At 27.8% G+C, this 15,482-nt stretch overlaps 2 protein-coding genes across 2 annotated transcripts; both read left to right on the top strand.

Moving 5' to 3' along the window:
- The first annotated feature begins 8,700 nt into the window (after positions 1 to 8,700).
- Positions 8,701 to 14,973, top strand: LOC119678385 (aldo-keto reductase family 1 member B1-like). Its single transcript, XM_038090186.1, has 5 exons — positions 8,701 to 8,831; positions 8,934 to 9,326; positions 9,471 to 9,626; positions 13,673 to 13,770; positions 13,836 to 14,973. The coding sequence occupies exon 5, from the start codon at positions 13,897 to 13,899 to the stop codon at positions 14,824 to 14,826; it is 930 nt and encodes a 309-aa protein (XP_037946114.1). The 5' UTR covers positions 8,701 to 8,831; positions 8,934 to 9,326; positions 9,471 to 9,626; positions 13,673 to 13,770; positions 13,836 to 13,896; the 3' UTR covers positions 14,827 to 14,973.
- On the top strand, positions 10,291 to 11,368 carry LOC119678386 (1,5-anhydro-D-fructose reductase-like). Its single transcript, XM_038090187.1, has one exon. It carries the CDS (start codon positions 10,408 to 10,410, stop codon positions 11,335 to 11,337), a length of 930 nt encoding a protein of 309 aa, XP_037946115.1. The 5' UTR covers positions 10,291 to 10,407; the 3' UTR covers positions 11,338 to 11,368.
- Positions 14,974 to 15,482: the final 509 nt, after the last annotated feature.

The following is a 15,482-nucleotide window of genomic DNA, read 5'->3' as shown; positions in this document are numbered from 1 at the left end:
ATTGTCTTAATAACATTAAATTAATAAAACAAAAAAAACTTATAACAATAATTGCATTCACTATAAAATTATAATTGAAAAATTTAAAAAATAAAACTAAAAACATAAATTTTTTAATAATAAATAATATTTAGAAGGGTTTTCGAATAACAAAGAAAGAAATAAAGGACAAACACAAAAATTTATTTTTAATTTTATTGAAATTTGGCTGACCATACAACGCTGTTTCGAGTATTGCCAAGTACTCTTCATCAGTGGTCTTTGGAAATAATCGAATTTTATTTAATTAGTTTATAGTCCGTATATAATTTGTTCGGACTGCAAGTGCCAGGCTTAAAACTCGCGCCTGTCAAATTAGAAGCGATGACTAATCGTGTTTATCCACAAATAGCCAAGGCTGCACAAACTTTCATTGCTCAAATTCTAGGTTTTGTCACTTATTATTATTTAATTAGTGACACCAACCAAAGCACTTGCCGTGTTTTAAATTAGAACGAGCTTATAAACTACAGCTTTATTTGAAACGAACTTGTGTTTCCAAATAAAGCTGTAGTTTATAAGCTCGTTCTAATTTAAAGCACGGCAAGTGCTTTGGTTGGTTTTTCCAAATAAAGCTGTAGTTTATAAGCTCGTTATAAGTGACAAAACCTGGAATTTGAGCATTGAAAGTTTGTGCAGCCTTGGTTATTTGTGGATAAACATGATTAGTCAACGCTTCTAATTTGACAGACACGAGTTCTAAGCCTGACACTTGCAGTCCGAACAAATTATATACGGACTATAAACTAATTAAATAAAATTCGATTATTTCCAAACACCACTGATGAAGAGTACTTGGCAATACTCGAAACAGTGTTGTATGGTCAGCCAAATTTCAATAAATTAAAAATAAAAAATTTTTGTGTTTGTCCTTTATTTCTTTCTTTGTTATTCGAAAACACTTCTAAAAATTTAATAAAGCTTCTTTGTCCCTATACAAAGTAAGTCTAGCTTAACAGCAACACTAATACTTTATTCAAATAAATAATATTGTTACGACTAACTTTTGTTATAAATTATTAATATAACATAATATAATATAATAAATATTATAATAAGGAACTATTAGTAATTAAGTTTTTGAAATGATAAATATCATCATGTATAAATTTTTATTACAAACTGAAAAATGTATATATCAAAAAATATAGAAATATTATTTCTATTTAAAAATGTATATATAATATTTAATAATATTATAATATTATTATTAATAATACTATTATTAATTATATTATTTAATAATATTAATTGAACCTATAACAATCAATTACAATTATAAATTTCTTTAATAATCAGAAAAAAGAATAAATACATTATAATACAAATAATGATAAACAATTATATTAATAAAAATAGAAACGTTTATATTTGAATTATGCATATATAGATATATCATATAATTGAATTGCAACAATTTCGCTTTATGACGTTTCATTTAAGAACCGGAAACGGAATTAAAAAGTTCGTATTATTCATTGAGATGTGTTCTGCAATAATAATAAAAAATTAATTAGTATATATGAATTATATGTATTTTTTATGTTTTACATTAAATGTTAGCAATAAAAAAACAAACGATTTGTAAAAAATAGCACATTGCAACAACAACTGGTGAGGGACCTTGTTAGTTATTAAATACCAAGTAAAGGAGAAATCCTTTACAACATTAGCTTTTAAATAAATTTAAATAGTTTAAAAATAAAAATACCAAATTAAATTTAAATTACCATAATTAAAACTTAAGATATAGAACAGATATAACAATAATAAAAAAGTATAGCGAATAGTGATTTTGTGTTGCCTATCAAAGAGTATTTTCCGCTTAATGGTCTCTCAAACTGCATTCTTATTTCTTATATGATTTTTAATTCTGAATTCTTATATTATTATTTTTTTTTGCAAAAAATGCCTATATATTTCAATATATATTATAATTTTCCCATTTAAATTAATGCTTTTTAAAACCGAAATAATTTAATAAATTCCAAATCAATAAGAATTTTGTAATTAGTGGTTTCCAATAATAAACGAATTTTTTATACAATTTTAAAATAATATATGAGTTAAATGCAATGATATATTGTATAAAAATTTCCTTTAATAAATTGAAATGACTTATTTAAACAACTTTAACACCAAACCCGACTTGAAACTTATAAAACTAATAAAAATAATATTGCCTTTTATTACTTTATCTACAGTAACTTTAATATCGTCCATTTATGAAAAATAAAAATAAAAAAAACAATTAAGAACTTACCTAAATATTTCTCACATATTTTACATATTTTCAAATTTTGCTAATTCTATAGTTTAATAAAGTAAAAAAAATAAATATTAGTTATAAGTTTAATATTTATAAATAAAATCACAAAAAATTAAAACAATGGCTCATTTATAATATGTAGTTTATATATATTAAAACAATAAATATAATATAACTGGAATTGTAAATTCTTAAATTTATTATATATATAAATATAAATAAGACAATTAATTTTAATTGAAAATAAAAATAATTTCAACAAAGAAATTATTAAAAATAAAAACTTAAAATTTTCAATATATATAAATAAATACTTCAAATAGGGATTTTATGTGGTTTAAAATGAATCACATAAATACATTATAAAAAAATATTGGAATATGTAATGTATGTTTAATAATTTTAAATATATTTTTAGACTTAAGCTTTTAATGTGATTAGATTGGACAATCTGTAATAAAAAATTCATAGCATTTTACAAAATATTTATTGTAAATCATAAAAAAACTTAAATTTAAATAAGAAATAATAAAAAATTTAAAAATAGTCACCGAAACCATATAGAAAAAAGATAAAGTGAATGTGAGCTAAACTATATACTTTCCATATTTATTCATATGCAATAACGAAGTCTTTAAATAATGTAGAATTTAAAGAATATATTCCTTAATTTAATCATTTTCTATATCGTTTATATAAATATAATGCTTAACATATTATTAATAATCAAAATATTAGACTGTACACTTCAGTAGATAAGTTTTTAGACATTTTTAAGAACCTCTCCTTTTACACAGTATATATATATATATATCTATATATATATACATATATAACTTGCCACTTAAGTTTGCCACTAAAGCAAACACTTTTTTCTTAATAACAGAGCCTTGCAAGATCTTTCAACACCTGGAGCAAAGACACGGTTTAAAGATTCTAAAATATATATTACAACAGATTTAAACTTTATTATATTTTTTATGGTGTAAGTTACTACTGTTTACAATATAATAATATTTTATTTTAATTTAGAAAAACAAATTTTATTTTTTTTTGCACAAATCAAAAATAAAATGTCCTCAAGATATTCTTAACTTGCAATTATTTGACCATCAGTAACACTATATATTCGATTGTAATGCCCACATTTCACAAAATCGAGATAAGATGATGTATTGCTTCGTCAATCCTGGCTCTAACTAAATTTGTACTACCCAATCTATTTTCATTGCGATGTTTATAAAATAAATAAAATTATTAAAATTTAAGTTTCTAAAGAAAATGTAGTTGAGGTCCATTATTTTACAATTGCTCCATAAATATGTAAAACAAGAGCCTTGTAATATAACACTTCAAGATACCATAGAGCAAATTACACATTTTATGTTATTAAAATACGACGCCTCTTTCATAACTCTATTTTTTCCATACAATTACCCTCTTTAGTTATTGGTTTATATATATCTCTCATTTCTCTTATTAATTGGTCTCGTACTTATTTATTGTACGAGTACTTCTTTCTCTTTGTTGAATTTTTGATGTCTTATGTTGTCTATTACCTACAGAACTTTATTTAACATTGATAACTTAATTGATCTTATATTCTCTACGGCTATAAATATTAATTAATAAATTTGTGTATCTTCATTGAGAAATGCAGTACTTAAGATGATTATAGAAAAAAGATACCAGGAAGAAGGAAAAAAATTTCGACAAACGATTCTGAAAAAATTTTAAAAAGAATTTGAGACCAATAAGTTTTTGTAGGAAAATGTTAAAAAATTTATCGGAATTTAAATTTGTCCAAAAAAAAATTCTGCTAATTGTCTGAAATATTATTATATTATATATATTTTATAGGAGTTAAATTGAGTCACGTTATCACAGTGATTCTAAGGATCCCCGTAGACCTGTTGAGATATTGTATTGCCGTATAAATATTGGGAGACTTAAACCCATTTTAAACCTTTGCTGAGATGCTGTATAATTAGATGCTATATACCGCAAAATTTGCAGTTGATTGAGATTGTTTAGAAAGTATATACCTAACATAGGTAAACTAAATTGCTCTTGTCCTTTACAACAACAGAAAAAGATATGAAGTGATTTCTACAACTTCCCCCATATGACACGATTCATTGAAAAGAATTTTTAATCTACTACAATGGTTTCCTAAGCGACAATGACCCTTCAGTAATAAGACTGATGTATCCACGAAACACTTTCTTTTTTTAAAGGTGACCAACTTACAGACAGGTATCTGCCTTCGTTTCTTCTCTCTACCTTGAAATGTAACTGTTTAATTATAGAAAATTACAATAATTGTTTGTATTGTTAGCATTACTACTGATATGTCTGAATTATTCAGAAGTTCAGAATGGGTTTCTAAGGTCATATTTTATACGATTTATGTAGAGAAGCATCTTATTTTACAAAAACATTTCATTGTTTTGTAAAGAGAAATTATATCAAAATTATTGTCATTAATTAATTATTAATTAATTAATTATTGTCATTATTATTGTCATATATATAATGTTTCTAAATATGTATAGCCTTAGAGGAGTATAAGATTTGTTTTTATAGTTTGCATTTTAATAATTTAATAGAAACGAAAGGGTTCTCTTTAATCCTTTCTGTACTTATTCAATAATTAATGTTATAAAAAAAATAATAATGTTAATGATTTTTTATTTTATAAATGTAAGGTTTCAAATATTTTAATTTAAATAACTTACACCTGCTCAAAAATACAGGCTCGGAAGATTCACTAACCAAGTAAGCCAATGGTTACTTATAACCTTAACTATTTAATGTATATTTATTGTTTAACTTAGATAATTTAACTTTATATATATATGTATTTAAAATTAATAGATATACATGAAGAAAGCAAATAGCTAATAAAAATAAAAAATACTATATTTTGGAAAAAGTCTCACGAAGCTCACTGTAAGAAAACGACTCCAATTAATCATAAGCAGAAGAGAACTCATTATGAAACATAAAATATAATATATAAAATATATGAAGTAACTCTTATAGAAAAATATATACAAAAATTATAAAGTTTTAATGTAAAAGACACTCAAGCAAAGTACATAAAATAATTGCAAAATATATATTTAAAAACACCTTAAAAACTGAAAAGAAATTAATTAGCACATTTTAATAAATAAATTTATTTATTATCTGTGCGTATACAAGTTTGTATATAATATAGTTTTAATACAATTTATTAACTTATTTAAAATACATGTAACTGATATTTATCTTTCTAATAGTTTAACTATTTATTGATATATATTATATAGTTTATTAATATAGAATTGATTGTAAACAAAACCTACAAACAAATTTTGAAATAAATCTTAACGTTCAACACCAAAATTATTAAATATCTTTTCCAACACTTAATCAATAAAAGTAGGATTTTTTTTTTAAAGCGCATATAACACCTACACGAGTATCTAAAAATACAACTCTGTAATAAAATATTTAAAATCAAAAGAATCAAATAAAATACATAGTAAGATTTAACCAAACTTCCATAACTTGAACTTCTATAACTCAAATAAAAATATTGTCCCGTGCCAATAGGAACGTGGGAAAGTGCATTCTATAAGTCAAATTTTTTGTTTTAAGTATGAATCCATGTTGGTGTTGGGGGAAGTCCCTTTTTCCAAATCAAATGTTTAATTTTTTTTCTTATGTTGCTTCTTTGTGCAAATGCCAGTCGCTGGCAGCGTGGTTTAAAGTAAATTAAATAACTTCCAATGTTTTCTTAAAGATTATATTGAGCTTGACAATGAAATTTGTACATCAAGCTTTCCTACAGATGACAATCCAATTCCAAGCGCAACGGAAAGTGTTGATAAGAGTTCGGTGGATGTAATTGTTCATCAGCCTTTCAAGAATGAAGTAGAAGATTCATTCAAAATTCTGAATTTATATTTGCAAACGAATGATACTACAACAGATGATCACTATAAGAGTAAGAATATAGTGGAATCTCTTTTTACTGAAAATAAAAAAATTACAGTCCCAAACCCTAATTTCTGAATATTTTACTTCAATATAATTTCTGTGCTTTATTTGATTGCAAATAAATAAATATCTTAAAATGTTGTTCTAGTTTTTTTCAAAAATAAATAATTCTCTAATCGAAGTCTCCATATCTCAAACCTTTTCTATGCAAAGTGGTACTTCGAGTATCATTTTGCTAGTAAACTGGAACAAAATGATTATGTCAACAATAAATAGTTTTGGAATCAAATGAAGAACATTCAATGGATCGTTTCTATGAAATGATGTCTATATGCGATCAAACCATTCAAGAAATATATGTAACGCAAAGATAATATGAAAAATAGCAATATTATTATTATATTATTATTTTTATTAAAATTATTAACGTGAAATCGACCAACAGCCAGCGCTGCGGCCAGAAGAGTCCTATTGTACCAATTTCACTATTGTTTACACAAAACCCTTTAAAGCTTTGTGAATAAAGTCGAGAACTAAGTCTAGAGAAAAGCTCTTAATCAGTTCTGGTAACAAAAATTCCATAAGGAATAAGTTTCTTCTCTGCTAGTAGTTTCCTCAACTTCGAGGCATAATCTATATTCCGCATTAACAGATAATCGTAGTTTATTTAGATGATATGTTCCGTAATGGAACCTGTTATCAACCTCAAATTACGTTTTAAGAATTTAAGAATGTATTTGTATGAATACGGTTTGATCAGTGTTTTGCCTTTGTCTAAAAAAATAGCGATTTAATATTAATATTATATATAGTATTTCAAAACATATATGATAGCTACAGGTAGACTTTACTTACTGTACAGAAAGTAGTAGTTTGTAATGATATTTAGAACCATTAAAATCTCCCACAAATTTTTAACAACGGCTTGCATTAAATAAACAGGTTCGGAGGCTGGTATATAGAGACAAATCAAAAGTATCTAGGTTAATATCTGTTCTAACCGGGCACTAAACTATAGAACGGCATGAAGGTGAGGCTCGGCACTACCTTGTTGTCTTTTTTAACACATTTTCTCGTAAGACTTCTTTTCTTAGATTATCGGTTTTAAGTATCGTTACTTTTTATTTAAATATAATATACAAATATAGCACATTTCTTCCGAATAATTGCACAGCTTTTGGATAACCTTTACACATATTTTTTTTAGAACAATTTTACATCAACACTTATTGTAGATATTGGAACAAACGATAACGTAACGATTGAATGTAATGCAGATTTCAATTTGTAAATTTGGGGTAACTTTTCTCATCAAAATTCACTTTTAGTGCACTCTTCATTTTAGATTGGTAAATCTCGAGAAACATGTATAACACTTGAGATTAATTTTTAACATTCTAGATATTTTACTAGAATTTTGAAAGATTATCCTATTTTATACGGCTTGACAGATAGAGTGTGATTAATTCGACATATATATTTTTGAAGAATATAAATGACTACTAGGAATAAACAGGGTACGAGCTGTCTAATAACACAACTACAAAAATATTAGATGGATTTTTAAAACTTTCGATTGGACAACAAAATTGGACTGACTAAATCTAAATTGTATCCAAATTTAACAATCGAAAACGCCATAAGATTTATAAGGTGGATGCATCAGAACTTCCTTAATTTCTTTCATCACAGACAAATTCGAAATAATCGCTAGAAGAGTCGATAGTAGTACACCTAAAATGAAGTATTATATCAAGTGGAATATATATTATTGTTAAAGCAAAATCTTCAATTAATTGCATCTATCACCGACTTCACTTCAGTCCCTTTTACACTTGTAAGATATCTTTCTTAGTATCCATTTCCCCTAGTGGGCCCAGGCCCACTGTCATTTCTCTTTCTATTGTTCTTCTCCAAGTTAAAGCCGATGCACTAGGGCGTCTGCTGCCTTGTAGGTTCCATGTCAATGCTTGTCGTGGAATGTATTTATTTGGTCGTCGGATAGTATGTCCTATCCATTTCCATTTTCGCATTTTTATTTCGGTTTTATTTCGGTAAGATATATACCTATATAAATAAATAATTGAAATTGAATTAGCTACAATCGTAACCAAATTATAATGCAAAAAGGTGCTTTAAGAAACTGTCAAGCCTTGCATAGATCGATCTCAAGCTTAACTAAAAAGCTTGAATTTTTCATTAATACAACTTTTGTAATATTTCTCAAAAAGGTTTCTACACTAAACCGCTTTACTAACTGGAGTATTATCTTTGTTTTTAAATATATTTTCCCAATAATCAACTAATCGGTGATTTATCAAGCAAAAACAAATTTCCTAACTATTTAAAAGTTATATCATAGCAATCTGCTTAGATTCATTATAATTCAACCTACAACTGAAATTCAAATTTTTTTTCAAGATAAAAATTAACTTCCGAAATGTTTACCTTTTACCGGATCTAAATTTAGAACTATTAACAATAGAAAAATTTCCAAATTTTAGTTATAGAAGGAATTCTTATGTAGTGTTGTGTGGTAATTAACTCCATAATTTTTAAACAAAAAATATTAAAAATAAATTATTTTTAAAAAATACTTTTAGATCAATCATTAGTAATATGCCTTCACTCGTTATAGCAGCCACAAATCAAGATTCGGCTCAGAAGACAGCTTCTCTATTTTCTGATGCAGTATCTAATTTAGTAAATGTTAAATCAGGACCTACTAAAAGACGTTTCCGCATTTGTGGCAAGGGCAAGCGAAAAAAATCAATATTCAAGGTTCACAGAAAACGTATTGCCCAAGAAAATATTATAATACACCCATCTGAAATTGCCATGGAACCTAATACACGCGGTAGACCAACTCGCTCCCGCCGAAAACGTCAAACTCGCAGTTCTCGTCTTTTAGGAGGTACTCACACTGCACAATCAACAGAACAGGGCCCCGCTTTTCTTCATGGACACCCAATTCTGCAGAATTTATTTGCGGTGTTCATAATTATAATGGGTTTCATCGCATCGTTTTTCGGTAAATTTATTTAAAAAATTTGTGTTTCGACACACTTGTAGTTTAACGGTACATCTCAAATAAAATATATCCGCATTAACTAACTTACTTTATTATTATTTATCAATTATATTATTTCTTCAATTTTCTTTTGTTATTTTTTAGTTTCGCATTTTATTGTGATACCTTTTTTAAAATTTTGCAAGAGAAAACAGTATGGCTACGACCCTGTGCCTGTGGATTCTGGACTTTTCTTAATGCCAGTCACTCTTTGAAAGTCTAGACACACATCAAAATGATTGAGCCGCAAATAATGAACAGGTACATGTAATCGAAATATTTTTAATTAATGTTAAATTATTTAATGTCAAAAGTTATCAACCTTTTATAAGTTATAAGTTTAACGAAATCCAATAATACAGGAAATAACATGCCTCCCTAAAACTTCACCCTGCAAAACCATAAATGACTGTGACTTGATTTATAATCGAAAGAGAATTAGGAACTTATAACACAAAATATAAAACATATAGTATATTCACGTATATATACTTCTTGAGTACTTCATTAGTCAACCTCCAATCTATGGATTTTGCTCGACTAAAACTTGGTTTTCTTTCCAGTTGTTACTAAATGATAGTCTAGCTTAGTATAATCTAGCTCTGTAAATAAAAACATAGGGTCTTATTTTTCAGTTTTCCTTTTCTGATTCTACGACCTTTTACATTATGAATCAATGAGAAATTCATGTTAGGCCCATTCTAAATTAAGCAGTTATTTTTTATATTATAAAAATTGCACCTACTAAATTACTATCTCTTGTATTGCGACACATTTGTTTTGGAACATAATACTTTCTGAGACTACACTTTTGTGCTCTATTTACTTTCTACTTGAAATGCAAAATTTTAAATGAGAACCTTATCGTTCATTTATTTCCAAACAGAAAACAGTCTGTAATCAGCCGCGCTACGAGTACTATTGGAAACGATTTAGGTTCAGTAAATTTAAATTTAACTAAGAATTAATTTTAGCTGTTAGTGCTTAAGTTACTTAACCTATTGAGATTTTGAAGTATACAAATTCTGACAAAAAAAAAACCATGCCAAAATTAATACCCACAGTTAAACTTAATAATGGCCAACATATGCCATCTATTGGTTTTGGTACATGGCGCTCTAATGAATCTGACGCAGAACGTTCAGTTAAAGATGCGATCGATATTGGATATCGTCATATAGACACCGCGTTTATGTATGAAAATGAACATGAGGTTGGAAGCGCCATTAACGCCAAACTTGCAGAAGGTGTAATTAAACGTGAAGACATATTTGTTGTCACTAAATTAGCTGGAGTGCATCATAATCCAGATATAGTAGAGCATGCTTGTCGCACAAGTTTAAAAAACCTTAATTTGAGTTATATTGATCAATATCTAATACACTTTCCGGTTGGCCAAGAATACGTTAGTGACGATAACTTATCTGGACCAGTGTCTAATGTGGATTATGTAGATACATGGCAAGCAATGGAGAAACTGGTTGATTTAGGTTTGGTACGTGGAATTGGATTGTCTAACTTCAATTCTGATCAAATACAACGTGTACTTGATATTGCTCGTATTAAGCCAGTGGTCAACCAGGTGGAATGTCATCCTGGTTTCAATCAAAAGAAATTAATTGAATTCTGCAAGAGAAACAACATTGTTGTAACTGCGTATTGTCCGCTTGCAAGACCCAAGCCAGCACAGCAATGGCCTCCATTTTTGTATGACGGCACCGCACAGAAATTGGCGGAAAAATATGGAAAGACATCAGCTCAGATTTGTTTACGTTACTTAATACAAATCGGCACGATTCCAATTCCCAAATCTGTCTCCAAGAACCGAATCGCTGAAAATTACGATGTTTTCGACTTTAAGTTAACAGAGGAAGACATTGGAATCATGGATCAATATCACAATGGACTTCGCACAGTTACTTATAGTGGACTATCACAACACAAATATTTTCCATTTAATACAGAATTTTAATATATTTTCAAAGTTTATATCACAAGTATAGTGCTGGAAATTATTTTCTAATAGAATTTATAAATATGTAGCAAATAATATATAATGTATATGAACCAGCTTATTTGTTATCATTTATTTACATGACACTTAAGTGACGCTAACACTCTTAAATGCAATTAAACATAATATAATAAATTCTCTACTTAAATAAAAACTAAATATTTACATATGTATATAAATACATATACATACGCTATAATAATATTAGGAACTTATTCAATATGATTTAATCAAGCCACTTAAATCATAGTAAGGAAATCTGAAGACGGCTTGTGAAGATACTAGTATATTCGGAGTGATGTTTCATTCTAATATTAAAATGCTCTTTGGAGTATCAAGTGTATAGTAAACACTATACTAAATTATTTTAAATAAATAGCAATATATAGAAATCTGGTCGAATTAAATTTTCGACTCCGCATTCTCTATAAACAGCCACAGAACATTAATGATACTGACTTCTTCCAGTACCAGCAGATTAAATACACAATAAATCTATTTCAAGTAAATTTAATACCTGAGCTAAGTTCAAAATCAATATAACCCAAGCCTGTACAGGTTTCGTCTTGAGGCTGTCAATAGCGTTTACAGTGACTCATTTAAGAGGATTCTGAAAACTAACTCAAAAGAATCCATTTCTTATTTCAAGTGGTGTTAAAAGTTCACCATTGTCTATGCGACTGGACTGAATATGGAAAACTATTCATTTCGCTTAAAAACAGTAATAATATTTAAACGAAAAGTCATATCACATTGCTAATGAGCGAGAATCATATTCCAAAAAATCATATTAAAAAGCTTTCAAAGTGGGTGCTAAATATGTCTCAACAGACGAGTAACACTAAATTACTTTCTGTCAACTAACAATATTATGAACTTCTTAAAGTCCATATCACTCGACAATTAAAAGTTTGAAGTTATGCAACTTAAGAGACGATTGCGAAATAGTACTCCTCCTTCACAAAGAAACTTCACACTCTAGAATTTTCCTATCAAAAAACAGAATTCATTAACTAATTCACCAGTTTAGACAATATGACGGAAAATATTAATAATAATAAGACTGTCACAATAATAGGACTATAACATAAGACTGTTAAAATTGATTGAATATATCGATATGATATTGGTTTTTATTATTTCATATAAATGCTCATCTTTGGATATTTTAAAGATTCTGAAATAGCAATATTTAGCCATTTTTAATATAGACCCCTAAAGGACGCTAATATTCCATATGATTCTAAAGAAAGTCTAAGTTCTTCAATTCTTCTTCACGACACAATTCCGTGACGTGACTAAAATCATAAGATCGCCCTAAAATTCCATATGATCCATAAGAAATTCCAAGTTCTTCAGAACGAGCTCTATGTTCTTTGAAGAGCTCTTCAACATTCATCCGTATTTTGATTTACAGTGTCAATAGTATCACAAATATTATTTTTTGGCCAGATATTTTTAATTATTCGCACTTTACAAATAATAATCTCTGAAGATCAGTGTTGATCGATCATAAATTTGTGTTGATCATAAATTTATCAAAATTAAAACTTTTCCAAGTAGATTTCATATTTTTGTATTTAATATTGTTAATTAAGCTTTATAACTATATATACATAGTACATATTTTTAATATAATATTTATAATATATAATATAATTTATATTTTTAATATAATATTTGTATTAAGTAACGTATTAAGTATTAAGTAATAATATTTACATAAGTGCAGTGCAAAAAATCTTTAAGTAATTTCAATTTACTTTACCTGAATTTACTCGAATTCGCACAAGGCCTATATATACAAACTAACTTTATGAATCCAAACATGAAATAAATGTTTGAACGAAAGATATGTGTCAGTGTGAACAGCAGTGTTCGTTTAAAATACATAAAACATATATTAGGAAAGATGTTTCATGTGTCAGTCTAAACAACACCTTATCAGTGTTTATTTACACCTGTGGCAATTATGTTGAATTTGTGTGGACATTCCAAAACAGTTCCATATATTCGAGACCTATGTATGTATATTATAATTCGCAAATATGAACCGAATTATTTTCTATTTGTAATAAGATCAGTAAAAAATTAATTATAATAAAAAATTTTATTAACATATTTTTACGTATGTTAATTAAAGAAATAATTTTCCATTGTAATATACGAATAATAGTAAAAATAATATTTTATGTATGTATATGCGAATTTAGTACTTGTTTCTTAAGTTACACATTAATTCCGCTCCTGTACATTTTTTTAAATTTATGCTTTATTCTGTTTCTCCAAACAGCTGTTTTGGGATGACATCACAATTGTGTTTTCCATGTTCAATTAAAAAAAACTTTCAAGCTTGCGGTAGCTGTGCTGCGTTGAGGCCGATCTAATCTTGTAAATAAAGTTTTGTATTTTTTTATATGTAATTTGCAAGTTGATAACTTTTTTTCATTTTTCAGGTAGTGATAAGACGAAAGTCTATGCAAATAATATTTTGGAACATTTAAAGGTCAACACATTATGCCGCAAATAGCACCTACACTTAAATTGAATAATGGCCAAGACATGCCAACTATCGGCCTTGGTACCTGGCGCTCTTATGAGTCAGATGCAGAGCGTTCTGTTAAAGATGCGATCGATATCGGATATCGTCATATAGATACTGCTTTTGTGTATGAAAACGAACATGAGATTGGAAGCGCCATTAATGCCAAACTTGCAGAAGGTGTAATTAAACGTGAAGACATATTTGTTGTCACTAAATTAGCTGGAGTGCATCATAATCCAGATATAGTAGAGCATGCTTGTCGCACAAGTTTAAAAAATCTTAATTTGAGTTATATTGATCAATATCTGATACACTTTCCGGTTGGCCAAGAATACGTTAGTGACGATAACTTATCTGGACCAGTATCTAATGTGGATTATGTAGATACATGGCAAGCAATGGAGAAACTGGTTGATTTAGGTTTGGTACGTGGAATTGGGTTGTCTAACTTCAATTCTGATCAAATACAACGTGTACTTGATATTGCTCGTATTAAGCCAGTGGTCAACCAGGTGGAATGTCATCCTGGTTTCAATCAAAAGAAATTAATTGAATTCTGCAAGAGAAACAACATTGTTGTAACTGCGTATTGTCCGCTTGCAAGACCCAAGCCAGCACAGCAATGGCCTCCATTTTTGTATGACGGCACCGCACAGAAATTGGCGGAAAAATATGGAAAGACATCAGCTCAGATTTGTTTACGTTACTTAATACAAATCGGCACGATTCCCATACCGAAGTCTGTGTCTAAGAACCGAATCGCTGAAAATTTCGATGTATTCGACTTTGAGTTGAAAGAAGAAGATATGATATTTATGGATAAATATCACAACGGACGTCGCACAATTCCTTTTAGTGGACTATCACAACACAAATATTTTCCGTTTAATACAGAATTTTAATATATTTTGGTATTTTTTAAAAAACAAAACAATAGATTTAGTGTACAATTTGTTGGAATTGGTTTCAGAAATTCTAAATTTCAAATACAGCCTGTGTAATTATAAATTACTTGTACCTTCTCATCAATAAATAGATTATTTTAGGCAAATAGTTGTTATTATTGTATATATTGAACTTGCAATAGACTTGAAAGAAACTGCTTTTTTAAAATCAAATCTTATTTAAAATTAATGGAAACATTTTAATGCTTGTATAGATGCATGGCTGTAAGCCAAATATAAAACTTAAATATTGAAAAGTATTTACTTATATCATTAGGGTCCATTAATAGTCCACGCCTGAAGCCCCTTTACATATGTACCTATCTAAGTAAGGACAACTTTAATATATCATGGAATGTTTTCGATAAGTGTTTCTGTCCAGTGCATAACTAAAGAAAAATGACAACAGACTTTTACCAGTTGCAGGATTTCCAATTTGTTGGTAGCGGTACTCTATTAATGGTTTTACAATTGATTATATTTAAAAGTTGATTCAACAGGTTATAATTCCTAAAATTGATTTATAACACATTCACACTGTCTCATTTAGGCGATTTTGATCATCCTCATTAGTGGCTATACTAATGGGGATGATTTACAATACAAAGCGCCTT

Source organism: Teleopsis dalmanni, chromosome 2 (assembly GCF_002237135.1).
Source record: "Teleopsis dalmanni isolate 2A chromosome 2, ASM223713v2, whole genome shotgun sequence".
NCBI classification, from domain to species: domain Eukaryota; kingdom Metazoa; phylum Arthropoda; class Insecta; order Diptera; family Diopsidae; genus Teleopsis; species Teleopsis dalmanni.
The sequence above is the reverse complement of the archived record's forward strand: the minus strand, read 5'-3'. Positions and strand labels throughout refer to the sequence as shown.

What these genes read in the sequence shown, in the direction of transcription:
- LOC119678386 (XM_038090187.1), top strand. Translation starts at nt 10,408, where the DNA reads ATGCCAAAATTAATACCCACAGTTAAACTTAATAATGGCCAACATATG.
- LOC119678385 (XM_038090186.1), top strand. Translation starts at nt 13,897, where the DNA reads ATGCCGCAAATAGCACCTACACTTAAATTGAATAATGGCCAAGACATG.